At 36.8% G+C, this 22,061-nt stretch overlaps 1 protein-coding gene across 1 annotated transcript; it reads right to left on the reverse strand.

Annotated features, from left to right (window-relative positions):
- Positions 1-1,566: 1,566 nt before the first annotated feature.
- LOC117373613 (neurofascin-like) lies at positions 1,567-21,034 on the reverse strand. The gene is made up of 28 exons (XM_033969675.2): positions 20,902-21,034; positions 19,110-19,245; positions 18,883-19,002; positions 18,689-18,794; positions 18,391-18,581; positions 17,905-18,027; positions 17,216-17,434; positions 16,159-16,270; positions 14,888-15,075; positions 14,686-14,817; positions 14,231-14,374; positions 13,667-13,778; positions 13,217-13,380; positions 12,662-12,809; positions 11,775-11,899; positions 11,598-11,699; positions 10,788-10,985; positions 10,486-10,556; positions 10,184-10,406; positions 8,888-9,003; positions 7,909-8,119; positions 7,682-7,804; positions 3,517-3,690; positions 2,776-2,907; positions 2,464-2,533; positions 2,239-2,250; positions 2,119-2,157; positions 1,567-1,911 (listed from the first exon to the last, which is right to left on the reverse strand). Exons 3-28 carry the CDS (start codon positions 18,956-18,958, stop codon positions 1,698-1,700), a joined length of 3,525 nt encoding a protein of 1,174 aa, XP_033825566.1. The 5' UTR covers positions 18,959-19,002; positions 19,110-19,245; positions 20,902-21,034; the 3' UTR covers positions 1,567-1,697.
- Between the last annotated feature and the right edge of the window lie 1,027 nt (positions 21,035-22,061).

The raw sequence follows: 22,061 nt of genomic DNA on the forward strand, positions 1-22,061 counted from the left end.
ATTGCATGATCAAATAACACTAAGTAATCCTTTGGTTTTAGAAAAGTAACTGTATTCTGAATACCACTAAATGAAAAAGTAACTGTACTGGAATATAGTTACTCAAAATTAGCATTATGAATACGTACATGTATTCAGTTACTTCCAAACACTAGGAGTGGGTTATCCAAAATTATCTACAAGTTATTTTTGTACGGCACAGCCACACACTTTGCCCATAATTTAGAAATTTGTAAAAATGCCCCCATTTCTGTAATGACAAACCATCCCATATTTGTCACTTTTGTATATCCACTTAATGTTCCTTTCTCTGTTGCAAATATGGACTTCATGTTGTAAATAAAAAAGTACAGAGGACTGATTATTCTTCTGTATGTGCATGCGGTAGTGGAAAAAATTGAAATTGGGTGAACCTTTTTAAAAACAGAACTGTTCACAGTTCTGTTTTTCATCTTCTTAAGACAGTAAAACTCTGGTACAGCGCCTTTGTATCATCACCAAGTAAGTAAAGAATCTGATGCTTCTCAGTTAGTTTTACTCACAATTATTGTATTATGAACACTACAATCAAATGTAACAATGAGACTTTGGTTAATAAAATCTGTGTTTGTTAGTTGGATAGCTTTTTCACAGTCTTTTTTATCAACAAACATTTTTTTTCTTCTACAATAGTTAAACACATAAACAGACATTTGTGCATTTCCATATAGGTCCTTGGCTTAAAATGAATAAACACAAAAGGTGCATTCAGTGAAACAAAAGTCCCTCTTATAATTAAGTTAATCTTCAGGACTGTTGTAGTCTGGTCTGAAAATACTATGACTTCACATCAGAGAGTTCTTTTAAAACATAAATGTGACTCAGGGCCCAGAAGACATGCTCCACCAGAATCCTCAAGTGAACTGAAGAAATAGTATCCTTGTGTAGAGATGGACAATAATGAGACAAATGAATATATCAATATGTATATTTGATTATCCCAAGATTGATAATCAGACAATATGTTTGTATGGTATTAAAGGTGCACTGTGTAATTTTTAATGTGGACGGTTGTCCCACAGGTTGCTTCTTTGGATATGTTATTGTGTTGCAATGCACCATAGTAACGTAAATAAGTCCAATGCCATACTGTGGAGGCATTAAGGAAAAGTACTCTTTATTGTGAGATCTCCTGCAGTCTCAATAACGTGTTACACAATAGTTTAAGCTGCTGCATCCAAGTTCAGTTGCTGGTCCCAATCATTTCTCTTCTTCTGTGTTTCGGGCTCACATCTGTCCTGTTGGATGAAGTCTACACAATGTTTTTTTTTTAAAATTGCAGTGGTGTACTTGTTTCTTCCCTTTGGTTGGGGACTTTGTAGTTTAGGTTCATGCACTGCTCAAAAAGTCGCCAAAAAGTTACCACTAATGTGCATAAATGTCTCTTTTACCAAAAGTCTGTAGCTTTTGTTTGTTAAAAAACTAAATAAAGAAATAAATTTTAAAAAAAAATTAATTCTTCAGAAATAAGTTCAAATCTTCAAAAATGTAGAAATGTCACTTAAACCAATGAAACCAATAAAGCTTTTACTATTGGCAGTTTTTATGGTTTCAAAAATGTGTAACAAAATATTCAATTTATTACTGAAAACTACATATTCTAAAAAAAAACCAACATGTCAGATAATATTCCTCCCGCCTCTGTCTTGGTTGAGTTTTTATGCCAGGGAGTAGATGCTGTTGAGGCCTCCACTAAAGTCCAGGTCCCGTACGTCCCTCCTGGCTCCTGTGTACTGCCCAATGAAGGAGCCATCCTCGTTAAAGGGGTTCTCTCCTCCTTCACTGTAGTCCACTAAACTGTCATCACTGTACGAGCGCTTCATCATGGACTCCAAAGATGGCTGCCCTCTCTGAATCCCTCGTTCTTCCTCCCTAAAGAAAAAAAGTAAACACACATGACATTTGTGTTCTCAGATAAAAAGGTAAACATTTTGTAATATTGTTTTATCCAAATTACAAACATATAGACACGAAACAGAGCGCTACAGTTATTACACGGTTGAAAACATTTATATTTAAACTGCACACAGATGGGATTTATTCTTTATTAATTTAGCTGTGAAACGAATAGAACCTTACCGTCGAGGGTGATAAGGCAAAATTGCCACGCGGGTTATTCTGAAATGAGAACATTATGAAAACTAATGCAATATTTAAACTACACATAGAGATTCAACTATCCATATTAAGTCTTTATACCTTTCAAGATTCCTTGAGTAATATGGCATGAAAAGATCAAGGTGCAGGGTGTAAAGAGAGAGGAAAAACACCATGAATTAAAACAGGAAAAAATAGATTAATATTAACATGGAGAGAATTAAAATCATGACATGACATAAGATTCTATCTTACATAGTTTGTCTGAACCATAAACCTAAGAAACTATTTGTAACTCAGCAATTTTTTTCCTCTTTAACTGCTTACCTATAATCAAATGATCCTTCTGGTTCTTTGTTGTCAACTGGCTCCAGAGAAATGTCTTTCTTTTCTCGAACTGCAACCAAACAAGCTGGTCTCATCAACATCTTATATACAGCACAAGGTTGCAAATACATAAGTAAGCAAAACAGACTTATACGTTGTAGTTTATGTAATTAGAAGAACAAATAACAAGAAGTTAATTATTTGACAAATACCTGGGCCGCAAAATTAATATAACAAAAACTTTGACGTCAATCTATTGCTATGACATTTCTCATATTATGCAGTTCTGTTATAGTCCTCTAAGGGGTTTACCTGGGTATTTTCCTCCTCGGCTCCTCTTGATGAAGCACACGATCAGTAAAATGAGAACAAGCAGCGCCACAGCACACATGATCCCGATGAACCAGCCCTGAGTCGTGATGTCCACCTGGTCCTGAGCATAAACTGAAAACACAACACACAATAGGGCCCTCCTGTTTAAAGGAGCTCAACAGTCCACTACGAAGTCTGCTCTGGTCCCAGAAGTCAATTTACTATTCATTTTTCCCATTGAAAATCCAAATGTTAGGAGTTTAAAGACATGACAGAGGCTAACCAGCTAATAACACTGTAGTTTTAAGCCAAAAAAGCATGTTTAAAACACAAGATTAGGGAAAATGTTTTAATAAACCATCAGTTTATAAAGTTTCTCAAACAGATTTTAAATTAAATTATAGGTCTTGTGGTCATTAGTTTCCACATATCTGATTAGCCCTGACTTTTAATATAATTTTTCAAACTTTTAATATATTTTTGGGGGGGAAAATTGTTTGGGAATTGAATGGGAAATTACTTATTATTTCCAGAACCGGGGGTGAGTGGTCACTGTGGAGCTCCATAGCTGCTGTAATTTTGCTAAACAATTTTGGAAATATGGGATTGGAATTTTTTCTGAGAAATAATATTAAATTTTCCGACTTGAAAATTCTTGTTGTTCCTGTAGCTTAGACCTCTACAAACATGATCTGAAATTCATGGGATTCTTGTATAGTATTAGTGTAGATTTTGAGTTACTTTCAGTGGTGTAGTGGGGCGACTCCTCCGTGTACCATTCCCCGAGCCCAATCCGAGTGCGGGCTGCGATGGAGAAGCGGTAGCGTGTGTAACGGTCAAAGCGACGAATGGAAAAACTAGTGACATTTGGAGGAAACTCCTCGACCCGCAGCTCCTCTCCTCTGGTGGCGTTCACTGTGAAGAGAAAGCACGTTTCAGTGAGCAATAAGGGCCCTCAGAAAGGCTAAGTGCATTAAAGCGCTGTTTTAAGAGCCCTATCTCCTGCAGATTGCATTCTCAAGTGTTTATTACCCTCTTGTGATACTTGTGATACTTTTTCAGGTGAGATCTTGTATTTTCAGTATTACAGCTGTTACATCTTACTCAAGCAGACCATTGTGCATGCAAGGGTAAGCCTGTCACAATAATTACTATATCGACTTATACAATACATGATAGATGGAACAATTATTTTTGGGGGTCAATATTTAGTGGGAAACTTTTTCTTATTTTTTACACTTTTCTAATGATTTGAGCAGTAAAGGGTAAAATCAATAAATTCTATGACTCATTAAGTGTTTTGTTGATATATTACAGATCATGTTCATTAAAAATACTGTACATATACAGTGGGGCTAAAAAGTATTTAGTCAGTCACCAACTGTGCAAGTTCTCCCACTTAAAAAGATGAGAGAGGCCCGTAATTTTCATCATAGGTTCACTTCAACTATGAGACAGAACGGAGGGAAATAATCCAGGAAATCATATTGTAGGATTTTTAATGAATTAATTGATACATTTCTTGATAAAATAAGTATTTGGTCACCTACAAACAAGCAAGATTTGTGGCTCTCACAGACCTGTCACTTCTTCTTTAAGAGGCTCCTCTGTCCTCCACTCGTTACCTGTATTAATGGCACCTGTTTGAACTCGTCATCAGTATAAAAGACACCTGTCCACAACCTCAAACAGTCAGACTCCAAACTATGGCCAAGGCCAAAGAGCTGTCAAAGGACACCAGAAACAAAACTGTAGACCTGCACCAGGCCCCGAAGACTGAATCTGCAATAGGTAAACAGCTTGGTGTGAAGAAATCAACTGTGGGAGCAATTATTAGAAAATGGAATTGCATTGCAGATATCAAGCTGTGGTTAGGACAAAATTTTCTGCATTTAAATGAAGAAAAAACAGAATATATTTTGTTTGGTGATTCTGCCCCCTTAAATCTTGGCTCACTGACCTCAAGGCTCAGACCAACTGTTAAAAATCTCAGGGTCATTCTTGACAACGCTTTTAAATTTGACAAACAAATTGACAGCGTGGTCAGAGCAAGCTTTTTTCAGCTACGTCTTTTAACAAAAGTTAAGCAATTTTTAAACTGCAATGACCTTGAGAAAACGATTCATGCTTTTATCAGCTCTAGAATAGATTATTGTAACTCACTTTATGTTGGTGTCTCTCAGTCGTCCCTGGGTCGCCTCCAACTTGTGCAAAATGCTGCAGCACGATTTTTAACCAACACATCCAGATGCCAACACATCACCCCAGTCCTTTATTCACTCCATTGGCTTCCTGTTACTTTTAGAGTTGATTTTAAAATTTTACTTTTTGTTTTTAAAGTTCTTAATGGCCTCGCCCCGCCCTACTTGGCTGAACTGTTGGTGGTCCGAAATCCAAACCGGGCCTTGAGGTCATCAAATCAACTCCTTTTGGAAGTTCCAAAAACTAAATACAAACACTGGGGTGATCGGGCCTTCTCTGTTGCTGGGCCCAAACTCTGGAACAAACTGCCTCCTGATGTGCGCACCATTACTGACTTCAGTCTTTTTAAATCCAGGCTTAAAACATATTTATTCAGACTGGCTTTCAACACTTAGTAATGTTGTGACACATTATCATTATTTATAATTTGTTGTATTAATGTATTTTATTCTATTTTATTCTCCTATTTTACTGTTTTAGTATGATTTTAACTTGTTTTAATTTGATTTTACTGGAAAGCACTTTGGTCACCTTGAGTGTTGTAAAGTGCTCTATAAATAAATGTTGATTGATTGATTGAATGGAAGACATACAAGACCACTGATAATCTCCCTCGATCTGGGGCTCCACGCAAGATTTCACCCCATGGGGTCAAAATGACCACAAGAACTGTGAGCACAAACGGAAGGGGGGGCACAGTGATAAAGTACAGTAATACACTACACCACCAGGGTGCAGTGCCAGACGTGTCCCCCTGCTTAAGCCAGGACATGTCCAGGGCCGTCTGAAGTTTGCTAGAGAGGATTTGAATGATCCAGAAGATTGAGAGAATGTCATATGGTCAGATGAAAACCAAAATAGAACATTTTGGTAAAAACTCAACACTGGTGAACACTGTTCCTACTGTCAAGCATGAGGGTGAAAACATCATGCTTTGGGCCTGTTTTTCTGCAAAGAGATCAGGACGACTGATCCGTGTAAAGGAAAGAATGAATGGGCCCGTGTATCATGAGATTTTGAGTGAAAACCTCCTTCATCAGCAAGGGCATTGAAGAAGAAACGTGGCTGGGTCTTTCAGCATGACAATGATCCCAAACACACCACCCAGGCAACGAAGTGGCTTCGTAAGAAGTATTTGAAGGTCCTGGAGTGGCCTAGCCAGTCTCCAGATCTCAACCCCAGAAAATCTTTGGAGGGAGTAGAAAGTCCGTGTTGTCCAGCGACAGCCCCAAAACATCACTGCTCTAGAGGAAATCTGCAGAGGAATGAGCCAAACTACCAGAAACAGTGTGTGAAAACCTGTGGAGACTTACAGAAAACGTTTGACAACTGTCATTGCCAAGAAAGGGTATATAACAAAGTATTGAGATGAACTTTTGTTATTGACCAAATACCACCAAATTTCCACCATAATTTTCAAATAAATTATTTAAAAATCAGACGATGTGATTTTCTGTGTTTTTTTTGTTGTTGTTTTTTTTCTCTTCTCTCTTCTGTCTCTCATAGTTGAATTGAACCTATGATGAAAAGTCCTCTCTCATGTTTTTAAGTGGGAGAACTTGCACAATTGGTGGTGACTAAATACTTTTTTGCCCCACTGTAGAATAAGTGTTTTGGCGAAATCCTGCTTCATGTCAGTGACATAATGGCATTAAATATTATTGTTTATTGTCAATATTTTCTTCACCAATATATCGTACTTCAAAATGTATTATCATGACAGGCCTATGCAACGTATACAACTGTTCATGGGTTCAGTTTCCTGTTATATGCAACCATTTGAAGACTTTTTCAAAACCTATAATATTGCGCTTTAAATTGTTAATAGCTATTGCAATAGTCCTAATGTTTTATCATTCCGAAGCCCTTGGATATGTCACGGAAGTGTGCTTAACAGTAGCATACTATAGCGGGCTTTCCTATTAGTGGGGAAACTATGATGATGCCATCTCGACTTCCACTGAGATTAAGATGTCTTTTACAGAGGGAACCCCATTTTACATGTACATGAGTGGAAGGGAAAACCAGAACACCCAAGAAAAACCTGTACAGACACAAGTCGAACATGCAAACTCCACGAAGAAAGGCCATGTCTGAGAATTAAAACCATGACCTTGTCACTGTGAGGCAGGACAGCTGACCACTGTGCCACTATACAATTAATAGGATGTGATTCATATTATTAACTATTACTACTTATTTGGCATTCAGTAGGACTTTTTATTAATTATTTTACTTTGTATTCAATTTAATTCACTTTTTAAATATGTTTTGATAATATTTGATTTAATATATACTTATTTTATACTGTTTTGCTTATGTTCTATTGCGAGTGTGAATGTTTTATGTACATCCATTTCTGTGTCCTTGTTGGAGTCTAAATGAAAACAAAACAAACTGCTGTGTATTTGTTTTTCATAAAATTTGTTAGAGCAAAATATGGCACCATAATCTCAGTACACTTATCCCCATCCAACTATCTATCCATTTTTGATTGTTTATTTATGCTATAGATTCTGTAATTAAAACTCAAAAGTGTAAGTGAGGCTCTGAGGACGACCGCAGTTGAAACTGTCAGGTATAAAAACAAACTAAACCTTGGTCTGAAACAATAATCTATTAAAATAAATTAACGGGAGACCAGATGAACCTCATTGGTCAAAAGTGTAAGACTAGAGTGAATTGGATGAAGAGGTGAGAGTACCTGTCTGGTACTTAAGGGAGTACCCAGTGATAACTCCATTGGGCTCTGCTGGCAGCTCCCAGTCAACGTAAATACTGTCCAGATGTCGCTGTTGGATCCGGAAAGACTTTGGAACAGATGGTACTGAGAGAAAACAGCAGGGCACAGCGGGCACAGTGGAGGAAAGTTCATTTGGGGTGTCTGTGATAGAAACTGAGTAAAAATCCCACTCACGTTTGGGTACTTACCCCCTTCAGGTGTGGAGAAGTGGATGTAATTACTGGCCGGTCCTTCATAGCGACTGTTGGCCACCACAATGTACATCTTGTAGTTGCTGTAGGGGATGAGATCAGTGAGGACTCCAGAGGGCTCTGGGCTGTCATCTGGAAATGATTTGGACTTCATGCCTCTGTTGACTCTGTGCCACCTCAACTGGCTGCTGTCTCTCCAGTAATAAACCTGGTACAGTAAAATATAAATGCTTTTAGGTTCAAGAAGATGACAGTGCTGCATAAGAAATGTCTATATGTTCTTTGTAATAGAAGCAGGCGCATTGACTTCCTATTCTGCTGAGGCGATTCTTGGCTGTTTGCCGCTTATCTTCATGGTATTATTTCAGTGTAGTAACATTTGCGATGTATCAATGTTTGTTGTAACACTGAATCCCATGCATTTCAGAACATATTTGTAGAGATCTAAACTACAGGTACAACCAGAATGTTCTATAAAAAAGACAGGATATTTTGTTTGCAGAGAACAATCTATTATCTAAATACATGCAGCCTTTGCAATTTAATAACTAAGCCAACTCAAACTATGACTTCAATTTGATTGCTATCTCTGGTGCAGTCCTCATAGCAACATGTTTGAATCTGATGTTTTCCAAAGAACTGAAAGTACAACACTGTGGGTGGGGATAGGGGCTAGGTGAAAACAGAATTTTATGAGCCCTTGCGACTCAAATGCAGGACGATGCGTGATTACTCAAGCACGCGTGATCAATCAAAATATAATAATGATTCATTTTTTCATATTTGTATTTTTAAATGAGATCCTCCAACCGAAAATGAATAATTACAAAAAGTTTTTGATCATAAACACAGGTAAAACTAATTCTGACCTGCTCTCCCACTGAATTATAATTTTATGAGGCTCTACGATGTAATGACGTCACACAAATGCAAAAGACAAGAACGACAAATTGAGTAAAACAATTCGGCCACTCACCTTGTATTCTTTTAGTTCACCCATAATAGAGCTTTTGTCGACCGTGTCCCAATGCAGAGTGACCTGAGTGCTTTCAATGTCTGACACTCTCAGGTTCAGGGGGGCTGCAACTGGACCTGGAGCAAAGAGTATTTCAAAAATCTATATCTGAGGTACCCATGTCAGTGGCAAACAATTTAACCATTATACAGTGAGTAAATATTGCAAAAATGTTTGAAAAAATGTAATACAGCCAATTATATAATGATCCAAGATACTTCAGACCAACTTCTTTTTTAAATATTATTATTTTAGGCAAATAATTCACCTGTGCAAAATGTTCTTGTTTTAAGTTACACAATTAAAATATTTCACTACTAGTCATATAAATGTCGAAAGGATAAATACAGTGGTCTCTCATTTATCGCGGGGGTTACGTTCTAAAAATAAGCTGCAATAGGCGAAATCCGAGAAGTATCAGCTTTATTTTTTACCTTTATTCTATATGTTTTGCAGCTGTAAAACCCCTCACCACACACTTTATACACCTTTCTCACACAGGCATTAACATTTTCTCACATTTCTCTCTTGTTTAAACACTCTCAAAGTTCAAACCTTCGTAGGCGCCTATATCGGTGCAGAATGTTTCATCGACATTGTGGGTTTTGTCGAGGAGAAAACTTGCATTTGTAGACTTTGCAATTTGGCTAAGAGAAAGTCTCCTGTACAGTACAGAATGTGAACACATTCTGTACTGTACAGGAGACACGGCACAGAGGAGACTGATGGACAATGGTCTACAGTCCCTTAGCCAATCAGGACACAGAACACAATGCTCGATCATACACTGTAAAAAAAAAAAGCATGCAAAATACCACAAAAAAAATTCGCAAAACAGCGAAAATGCGAAAGCTGAACCACGATATAGTGAGGGACCACTGTAAAATAGAGCTGAACGATTTGGGAAAATATCAAAGGAATTTTTTTTCTGACAAGCATTGTGATTAGATTTGCGATTTATGTGTTTAATAGGATTTTGTTCAAACTTCACGAATCCAGAAAAAATTACAAAAATACAGAAATGTGAACTTACAAACTAATACAAGAATCACATTTCAGAACATGTTGGTGCAGATCTAAACTACAGGGCTACCCATTTTTATGCAGAATAAAACACAATTATTTGTAAGATAATTGCACCCATCCAAATTATGATTTTGATTCAATTGAGATTAATCTTGCATCCCTAATTCAAGCTAGTCAGAAGTACTTATATGAAAATTTAAAATATGAGATTTTGTAGTGTGTCCTGCTTACGATCCTCTCCAGAGTAGCCAATGACCACAGGCGACTCTGGCCCCAGCCCAAATTCATTGACAGCTTGAATCTTGAGCTCATATGGAGTAAAAGTATCGGCATCGTAAATGTAGTATCTCAACCATTTTGTAGTAGCGTTTTTCCATTCTTCTCTGGAATCTCTCCTTCTCCACCAAACCAAATATTTGAGGTGAGGCCCGTTCCACTCTCGATAGGACAGAGGCTGAAAATAATATAAAATGTTCAATCTTTAAGACAAATTATTAAAATCAGAAAAGTGTGTTGCTTTTATTTTACTATACCTCCCAGCTGATTTCCATGTTATTCCTCCATGTCCCCACACCTTTTAGATTTTTTGGTATAACATCTGGGGCTGTAAAAAAGCAAGAGGTTTGTCATGGTAGTTAGAAGTTAAATATCAGTAAATTAATAATTCTGCTTTATAGGACTGTTAAACTATCAATACTAAAGATCACTGTATAAGAAACAACTATATTTTTGTATTAAAAATAACATTCTATATTCAAAATAACATTACCATCGCTATATAAAGAAGAACTTTATCATCTCACAATGGAGTATTTCCATTAAAATATTTACTTACGTGCACCACTGCTCTGGAAACGGGAGGAGGAGCGACTGGGACGACTTGGCCCAATTTCGTTGACGGCTATCACTCGAAACTCGTAGTACGTGAAGGGGATGAGGTGCAGTATCACAGAATTGAGGTTGCCAGGATACGACGACAGATTTCTCCACTTCCAGGGTAACCAGTCATCATCATCGTACTGCACCAAATACTCTGCAAGAGTCAAACAAATTCATTTACGTCAATAATGGATGTTTTTGAGATTTACAAAGCATCGTTTTAGGATGTAGATAACATTAATAATGCTAGTATGTAATTTATTGTGTTGTAAAGTGACATCATGGACCTTTTAATTAATGTAAATAATGTTTCATTAATCAGAGATTTAACTTTTGAATATTTCTTACAAAAATCAATACACTGTAAGAGTTTTCCATATTAACATCCTAGAATTTGAAAAGAAAATGTAAATGAATAACAGATATATGTGATTTAAATGGAAATGTTTGGTGAAATGTTTTAAAGTAGCCATCAGTATTAAAAGCATTTAATAGACAAACATGCAAAAGGTTCGATTGCTCTTCTTTCTGCTCCTTTTGTAAATTCTTTGTATGTTTAAATACATAAATAAATATTGTATTCTTGTCTATATTAGTATTATCATATAGGAAACATCCAAAAAGTAAAATCTATACCACGTGTTGAACTATATCATTTATATAAAAGCCCATTAACCAAAAAAATGTATCCAACCCACACCACAAAATTGCAATATTATTAAAAATCATGCTTCTCTCTACTCTTTTGATGTCGTCTGGTTCTAACCTGTGATTGGACTGTGGTTACTGTCTCCAGGAACCCACGTCAGTCTCACAGTTCGTTCATATGGATCTGACAGCTGTAAATCAGTGGGAGGGTCAGGCCGATCTAACGTAAAAAAGCGTCTGTTAGTTTAAATCAGTAAAACACTACAAAAACACAGTAATAATAATGTTATGTTACCCATGATCAGTAGCTGTGCTGATGCAGACTTTTGATCCAGTTCTCCTTTAGCTATGCACGTGTAGTTCCCCTCATCACCCCTGTTTACATTATTGATGAGCAGATTTGCTTCCTCCATGTTAAATCTAGACAAAGACGAAAACATTATTAAAACTGAACATATTTGAATTTGAATTGGGAATATTGCTCTTAGACATGTGCAGTGTAGAAAATGTATGACTTGGCAGATATTTGTCACTATAACACTAGGGACTAATGTATGTTTTGTTTGAAAAGGGTTATATTAGAATTTGACCATTTACCATTTATGAGAAATTAGCAGCTTTGCTAGTTTGAACACGATTCTAAAAGATAAAACTTTGAATACAATTAAATTTTACCACTAAAATCATCAGAAGGTGAAGATGTATGGTCTTTTTTTTTTTTTAAATGTAGGAACCCTTGCGTTCAGTTGCTTATATAATGATTTCAAACAAAGTATTTCTGTTTGTTTAGAAGAAGATAACGTGGCAAAATAGCACTACTTTAACATATGTGAATGAAACGGAGAGGCGCCTCTGCGGATACCACTGGAGCAGAGGCATGTGAACACATTTAAAGCGATCATCGAGGAAGAGGGATATAATATACGAAGGCTTGAACTTTGAGAGTGTTTAAACAAGAGAGAAATGTGAGAAAATGTTAATGCCTGTGTGAGAAAAGTGTATAAAGTGTGTGGTGAGGGGTTTTACAGCCAAAAACATATAGAATACTTGTAAAAAATAAAGCTGATACTTCGCGGTATACTACCACGATAAACCAGGGACCACTGTATTACACATTTAAAAGCTGCAAAGGGTTGATTAAGCATAACAGGTCTCTGTCAAAGTTATATTACTATGACTCACCTCCAGCCGAGAGTGACGTATCTCTTATCTTTCATCCAGGTTGTAGTGACAGATGCAGTAGAGTCAGATTTAACCACACACTCTAAACGCACATCTGTTCCACGTATTACCTTTGTATTCTGGGGCTTTGTGACAATTACTGTAGGCTCTAAGAAAAGAATATCGAAAAACGTACCATATCACTGAAAACACATGAACTGTCTTTAAATTTGCAATACAATACTGATATCACATATTTTTTTACTTTTATTTTACCAAGAGAATCATTGTCATTAAAAATCTCTTTTCCCGAGAGTGTCTTGGCCAAGAGGCAGTTCAATTCACAATCATTAAACACAGACAGAGAAACCCTGGGACAATCAACTGTACATTACTCATCATCCAATAAATCATTACTATACAAGACCTCGTGTAAAACAACTACAACAAGAAGACTGTTCTTCTAAGACATTTTAAAGTCTCTTTGACAAATGACAATATAACAAAACTGAATTAAAACTAATTTAATAAAAAACTAATTCCAAGGCTATTAAAATAATAGTTATAATTAGTTACCTTTAACCTCGACCTGAACTTGGCTCTCCTCTCTTCCTGCGATGTTACTGACCACACAGAGGTACGTCCCCTGGTCCTCGATTCGAATGCGATTTATCTGCAGAGTGCCATTTCTGTGGGTCTTAAATCGATTGCCTTCTAGATTCCCCTGTCCATATTTTGACCTTCACACACACAGACACACAAAAACACGCAGACAAAAACACACACATTGGGTTTAGACATTACATTGACTACATTGACATTTATTTACAGGAGACATATCCTAACTTTAACCATAATCACTTCTTCCCTAACCTTAACATACTTTAACCTATATCTGAATTTTAAACCATGTTGTAAAAGAAAAATTCTAATTTGTCAACTGAGCAAAAAGTTGTAGGTTGACGTTTGGTTGCTCATCCAAGCCGCTTCTGTACATGGTTGTGGTTATACAAAAACATGCCTTACCATCGTAATTCAGGCAGTGGAGATCCAAAGTAGAGACAGTCTAAAAAGGCGTGTGTGCCCTCGATCACCTTAAGGTACTCACTTCTGGGACTAAGGATACGAGGTGTGGCATCTGAATGTATAGAAAATGACGGTGTAACTTCAGTAAATGGTTAAACAGTCATTACAATAGTCAGCCTTAGAGGTAAAGGTGTACAATGTCACTTTTGTGCTTGTCTCCATGTAAATGTTATTGCAATAACTGATGAATGTAATGCCATACAAAATATGCTGATTTCAGAATGGGCATCAGGCTATATGAAAGGTGAAAAATTAGGACTGTTAACATAAAAAATTCTTCTTCTTTTTTTTTTAATGGAAAAAGTCCTCAAATGTTGCATATAACAGGAAACTGAAATCCATTAAGAGCAGAATCAAATATTTAGAGTTAAAGGTTGACCGGATCTCTTTAGAATATTAATGCCATACAGTGGAACATACCAGGCAAAACAATGGGGATACGTCTGTTGACCCCTGCACAAGAAAAGTTACATAGTTCACCTTTAAATATGATGATTTACTCACGGAGAACATTGACAAAAGCGTTGGCCAGTAGATAGCCAAATTGATTGGATGCATTACACTGATAGACAGCAGTGTTTTCTACTGTTGCACTGCGAAAGATAAGAGCGTCTCCTGAGACCACTCTGTTGGGCTGGTGGGTGGCGACTGCAAAGAATATAAGGAAAAATGCAAAAGTCACATAAAGATGTAACTACGATGGTGATTATTAGGACTGGATGACTTTGGAAATCATTGGTTCAAAGTTCACATTTTATCTACTTCTAGAAGAATTGACAAAAAGACTGGATTTTAAAACTGACAAAGTAACATTTTTATGAAGAATAAGATATTTTGTTGTTTGTACATGAACGTATGATACTTCAAAAACTGCAGCCTTTCTATCTATTCAAATTGCAATTTTAATTTGATTACAATGAAACAAACTCCTGGTTATTACGTATCATTTCCATACATACATTCAATAGGTTCTCCATTTATAAACCATTCAATAGTGGGACGAGGTACACCGTCCGCTTGGCAAACTAGACGTCCATTTTCCTCAGGAGCCAAGATCAAATTAGTGGGTTTTTCCAACCAGAAAGGAGCCGCTGAAATACAATGTAGATGAGTTAATTGACTGTACATAATGAGAGCTAAATTACCATAACACAGCCTTACCTTTGACCTTAACTGTTATGATGTGCTCAATATAGCCCAGCTTATTAGTGGCTCTGCAAATGTATTCACCAGCATCTTCAAAAGCAGCCTTTGGGATTTGAATTAACTTGTTAAAATTCTTGACTTTCATTCGTGAAGTCACATCCAGACTTCCGCCATTTTTAGTCCAAGTGATATGAGGAGTGGGCCTGAGATGGAAGAAGCTTTAGGTCATGTTCACGCTTCAAAACTGGGACTACAACCAGAACTACACCTAGTCTAAACAAACACTAGAGCAGAACCTCCATCAGAACTCAAATTGGGGATTAAACCAAGTGTCAATACAGCTACAGTATCTTTGTTAAATTACTCAAAAACAGTTGATCAAAAATGCAAAAAGAATCTTAGAAATAAAGACCAACTGAACAGTAATAAAGATAGACCCATATATGAGGCCGATATTTGGACATTTTAGTGAATCAGCTTTTGGCCTTAAATTTCCATCATAGGCCGATATTTGTTTTGGTCCAGTCTGCTGCCTAAAACACATAAAGCTTTAAATCAACACTTTAATACAAAGAGATAGCTGCACAAATGCGACTATAGAGACATCTTATAGGTTTGTGGGAAATAAGGACTGGGATGAGTTTGTGGTACATTAAAATAGCATAATCTGGGAAAATAACCAAAATCAGCTCTACATATCAGCCCAAAAATATTGGCAGAGCTTATCGGCCATCGGTTACTCTGTATTCTAAACAATCAGTATTGACATCAGCCATGAAAAAACGCATATTGGTCGATCTCAGTAATACAGTAAAACAGTAATAAATAGGGCAGGGAACCATGGGGTCACATCTGATTTGATACAATATATGGAATTTATATATGCAATTTTAAGTATTTTTAAGAACCAAATATATTTAACTTTTTTTTTTTTTTGCTAAACCACTTCCTGCACAAACTTACACACAAAATAAAATACACACATTTTAATCACCAAAACATTGAATATGTGAAATGTAGTGCATAAATAAGTTTCCTTTGCCATAAACAAGCAAAAAAAAAATAAAAAAAAAAAAAAATTGTAGCACTGTCCCAAGATAATTTTGTAAAATGTACCATAAATACTCAATACAACGGCCCACAATATTGTTACTGCGATGCTAAATATAGTATGCATATCGGTATTTTGCTATTTTACCACACCTCTGGTAATAAACACATAATAATTAATGAGCAAAGTAAAGAAATGACTGCAATAATAGAATATTTATGGGTATTGCACTTACATGCCTGCAGCTATACACTCCAGCAGCAGCTCCTCCCCCTGCAGCACCAGCACAGAGCTGGATGAACCGACAGGGGACAGCCAGGTGGGGGCAGCCTCTACCACTGAGCGTGCTATACACAAGAACACAGTACTGCTTTTCACATGCTCCCACTATTTCAATTCATTTAACAGCTTGTTAAGTTCAAGTTAGCACACACTCACCACACTTAGTAAAGCAGCAAGGTGGGAGCAAATTAACCAGTCTGAAATAAAATAAAACAAACAAAAAGTTCTTCAGGTGTAAATGGGTTATGATCATTAAAATAAACATAGAGCTGTTTATTCTCTGTTACTAGTTAAAAGTAAGTAATTAGACCATGGTTTCTGAGGGAGAGGTCAGATCAGGGCAATTAATCAAATCCTGATTACAAATATTGCTCAATTACAAAACTGGTGAAATTAAAATAATTCATAATTATGGGTGTATCCCAGGGGAAAAGCCACTAATTTACAGAGGCTGAAACATGAAATACAAACTAATAAATTATAACATGTATTTTAACCTACAACACATATGTTATAGTATTAAAAATAATATGTTCAATTTTTACCCAAATACCAATTATTATTATTATTATTATTATTATTATTATTATTATTATTATTATTATTATTATTATTATTATTATTATTATTATTATTATTATTATTAACTATTATTAGATTTTAGATTTTAAAGGGGCACTATGTAACTTCTCTGGTCTCTTGCTTGGCCTGTGATGGTCCACAGTGTGGCACTAAATGTGTCCATCTGGCACTTATTCAATTACAGGTTTTTTTATTGCAAATACCTTGAAAAACATGCATTTTTACTGTAAGATGTGATCAGTAACTTGTCCTGGTGATGTGACCTGCTTGTTTCTATGTTGACTGATAACAATATAGAACATATAGGCAAAGTAATAACATCTCCATGGAGACAAACATGTAGTGGACCCCTTCAAAAGAAAAGTTACAGTGCACCTTTAAGATGGGTTACAGGAGAATAAACGTAGAAATGAGTGCTTCATATTTACCAATTAGCACCTTCACGACCACAGGCATCTTCTGCTGGATCATGTTCTTGTACGGGAAACGCGTGTTACAGCAGAAGTCAGACACAGAGTCGTTGAACAGGACATTGGAGAAGTACAGATCTCCACTGACACCCATTGAAACTCTGCGGTCCTGGGGCACAGCCTTCATGGTGGGGAACGCCGTCTGAACGGGCCAGTTAAATGGTCTGGCATAGGAGCCTGCAGGAAAACACTCAGGAGTTATGTTCATTCAACAAAGTTGAATAAATTCTACAGTTACTGAAAGTAGATTTTATCACACCTTAGTGTAAAAAAAAAAAAAGTTGAGCAATGTATATTCTTATATTGACACTTTGCAGCTGATTGCTCACTGTAGGCACTGCTCTGTCTGAGGCTTTGTTAGACTTTAATCTGAACTTTGTTTTAACACAATTTGACCAGAAAGAACTGACCTAGTTGGAACTACAGCAGGTGAGATGATTTGTGCTCTTAAACAAGTCTCTCATGTATATAATCACAGTCATATAGCTCGCATTACCCAACAGTTTTGGGTAAACACCTAAAAACGACCACAAACACCAGGACAACAACAGGACATATTGATCCCAGAAGTGTTTGCTAATATGTGTATTGTGTCACCATAAAACTCTAAAAGATCTAAAAGATTACAAGCTTTTAACATGTCTCACAGCTTTTCATCCAGTAGGTTTCAGGTTTCGGGGGGCCGGCCGGGGGATCACATGGCAGGACCAGAGGTAAACCTGCACTGACCACCACAGGCTCCTGGATCTCCCTTGGCCACACTGGAGCTCCTAAAGTGTGAGAAGGTTTTGATGAGACACCACAATGGAGAACATTAAATAAACATGAATAAATAAAAATATAAATGAATAAATAAATAAATAAATAAACTAAAATAAGAGGCACTTGCAACATTAATCACTCTATTCAGTAAATCAATGTCAAAATGTATATCATGTTTGCATTGGATTTATTTATGCCACATTTGTGCGTAATACATATGTACTAAGTTGAACACTACTGAAATTAATCTATTTTGGACCACATAGGGCGTTCCAATTGATAGGCTCGATAAGGTGAGTTAGAGTGACACCTTCTTTCTATAAAAAGGTCATATTCATTCATTTCTCAACAGCACAGATATGAACACTCACTGTAAAGCATGAGTCTAATTTTGTTGGAGTACGCAGACCCATACTGATTGGAAGCAATGCACTGATACTCTGCTTCGTACTGTTCGGGATTGTACTTGGCGTAAATATCCAGCGTCCCTGAGCGCCTGCGCATCGACGTCTGGGAGTCACGTGCAACGTTGAAATATTTCCCATTGCGCCTCCAAGAGAAACTTGAAAACAAAATTATAATTCCAAATAATTCAGTACTTTTAAGACAATCAAAATTTGAAGTAATCAGAGGTATTGTGATGCAGATGATAGTAATATATGATCTTACATGGGATAGGGGTTTCCTTTAGCCTCACACTCTATGACCATAGTCTCCTTTGGGTCAACAATGTGTTCTTTCAGAGACTGCTTGGTGATGGTTGGAGGCTGTTTGACTACAACATAAACATAGTGATAGTATGGATGGATTAAAAGCTGGATAAATACAACATCTGCATAATAAAGGGCGAGATATCACCGTACCTTCCAAGGGGACCTCAAACATCCACACAGGCTGACATAATGGCAGAAAAAATACTAGAACAACAAGTCCGTCCATAGTTAAAAATGGTATCAAGCCATTATTACTGATGCACACTCCAACTGCCAAAAAAAAGGGGAAGAAATACGAACTTATACAATCATCTGTCAATATATTTCAATACACAGAGAATAAGTATATACCTCTACAACTGATTTTCTGCACCTACCTTCCCTATGAAGTCAACTCAGGACTCTCTTTGCTCATCACGTCTTTTGGACTTTTCAGGATAATTTTCCGCATAATTATTCCTCTCGATGAAGTATAGAATTAGTAGCAGGCCTTCAAACATCAGGTCTGAAGTCCTTAGGGAGTTGAAACGTTTCATTAATGCAGTTTCTGTCTGTCCCTGTCACTTACATGCTGCCCACCCTTCACCATGAATAATGAATGAGCACCATACACCACCTACTACTGACCACTGGCATTGACGCACATATACTCAAACACTAACTTTCTCTACATAATACTACATTGTCCATACAAGATGAATAAATGATAATAAAATATGTATCATTTATTTTATTGTAAGGAATGATGTCTCTGGTCTAAAAATGTTGACTTGCCCTTGGCTGACACAACAAGTTGTAAAGCACTTGTTGGTTTTGATGACATCAAATTGTGGGCCTGTTGTTGAGTTGTGTGAAAGCAGCTTTTGTCCTGGTCATATGAATATAACATCGTCACATGCTTCTGTTGCTGTGAACTGGTGGGAAACAGCTTTGATGGAATGCTTCGATTAATTTCCTTTTAAAATAATGTGCGCGTAGGTTCACTCTTACAGATTCTGGTTCATAATCTGTGTGCCCTTCTCATGCCTGGATAATAGAAAATATTCATTGGCTATAATACTGTGCACTGTATATTGTTTTATAAAGACTGAATACTTTTATCATGTGTATATAGATGTTGTTCCCATGGGGGATCGTGGCAGAGATTGGTGCAGAGGATACTAAATAAAAGGCAGCTTTGTGAAGTAGACTCTTAATTCAAATCAGTTTTGCTTCCTGTGGCGACCATCATATAAACAATTGGTCTTTCTACAAACTTCATTTTATGAATTAAACTGGACGCCCTGGACTCCCCTCAGTGTTGACAAATGAACGCATCCTTAACCCTCACATCAGCAGACGGGCATATGGCCTGGCTTTGAGAATGGGCTTTTCTCTCCATTTACATTTGAGAGCAGGGGCTTGTCCATCAGCAGTGATCAGTGCCATGCACCAGATTGCACAGTCAAGAGGCAGATAGAGCTGGCTGAGTGACCACAAGAACCCCTGTATGCTCCAGGGCTCCTGTGGCACGTGTGAGCGTGCCCTGCATCAGAACAGACAAACTGTAGGAGGCAGCGTGTACCACACAAGCTGCGCACTATGACATCACACTGTCATGGCCGACCAGGCACACAATGTACTACAGTAACTTCTGTGACCAGTCAAATGCTGGTCTAAGCAGTGACTACCACCAGCTCAGGAAGAGGGGACAGGGGCAATAACTGACATATTTTTGAGAGAGAAAGGGACCTGTGCCAAAATGCACTCACTCTGAAGGGGCACTATGTATGTTTTTTAGAGTCTTTGTTATTTTGCAGAGAATGGCTCACGAAATGGCGTGTATACTTTTCTGGTCATAAAACACCTGTAATTACATAAATGAAAGATAAAAAATTAAGTTTATACAATACTGATGGACCATCTGCCAGAAAACCTGGTGCTCCTTTAATTCAAAGACTTACATAGTACAGAGTACATACATCTATTATTCATTATTAAGTAAACTTTGAAAATAAAAAAAAAGAAAATGAGAAATGAGAAATGAGGAAGAAATAAGAATGCATGCCATCCTGATCTAATTCAACGTCTTTGAGAATGTACTGCCAACACAGGTACACACCATGTACACATCACATGTTTTAGCTGCATTTACTCATTGTACTCTAACATGAAGAGTTGAAGTCTTACCTATTTCTGTGTACTTTGCTCCTTCTTTGCTTGGCTGCATGTAGATCCTCCTCCTTTGTCACTCTTGGATTTCCAATACAGCCATAGTTAATGCTGCTGTGTCTTGTTTTGACCTGATCTGTCCCTCACGGCTTCTGTAACAAAACTCAAGCAACCCGTCAGAAACTGGGTCCCACGCTTTGGTCACACGTCCCCTTCATAATAAATCCATTGTGAAATCCATACTGAACAAAAAAACATTGTGCTGAATAAGTAAAATACACAATTTAACTTAGTATTTCCTCATAAAATGTAAAAAAGCTTTGTTTAAAAAAAAAAAAGAATCTGCTGATTTGTGCTTTCTGTGTTTAAAATGTATTGTAGGATTCTGACATTGTATCGTTGCGCTGGCTGGCACAAACACATGGTCTCTGGACAAAGGGCCTCTGTCAGGCCCAAGCTATTGTGAATTAAAAGGATACAGCCCCCACAGACATAACCAGAATGAATTTACCCCTGACAAATTGTGTATGATTCCATTGATATATCCACAGACCATTCACCGGAAGAGAAATAATGACAAAAGTAGAATATGGCACATTTGAAATGACTCAATTATTAAGCGGCAATAAAAAAAAAAAAAAAAAATTAACAATAATAATAATAAAAAATACTGGTAAATATGTGTATTCAGCTAAATAATTTTTTTATTATTGTCATAATATATCTTACATGTATACAGTTAATGTGACTGAAAGGGGTCTGCCAACTGCCTGTTACCATGGAGATGTCACTGTTACTTTGTAAAGTATTACATTAACTTATCAGGTTTCTTGGACATATGTACATGAGACCACTGCCAAGCTACACGTCAGACCTGTTTAGCAAAAGAATAATACAATAAAAAACAAACTGTAATTGAATAAATGCAAGATAGATATGTTTAATGCTATAATGTGAAATGTTTCATGCACAGCATTAACATCTCGATGCAAACAAACAGGTGCTCCTTTAACAGGTTATCAGTCCTCTCTAAACTCATTTCTTTAAAGTGTGTGATATAAAGGTCTCACTACAAATAATACAATAACATTTTTGTAATATGATCAATACAGTAGAGCACACACCTTTATTTTGGGAAGCTGCCTTCTTGTAAATACAGACTTTGATTTCAGTTTATT

This window comes from Periophthalmus magnuspinnatus, chromosome 7, assembly GCF_009829125.3.
Source record: "Periophthalmus magnuspinnatus isolate fPerMag1 chromosome 7, fPerMag1.2.pri, whole genome shotgun sequence".
Lineage (NCBI taxonomy): Eukaryota > Metazoa > Chordata > Actinopteri > Gobiiformes > Gobiidae > Periophthalmus > Periophthalmus magnuspinnatus.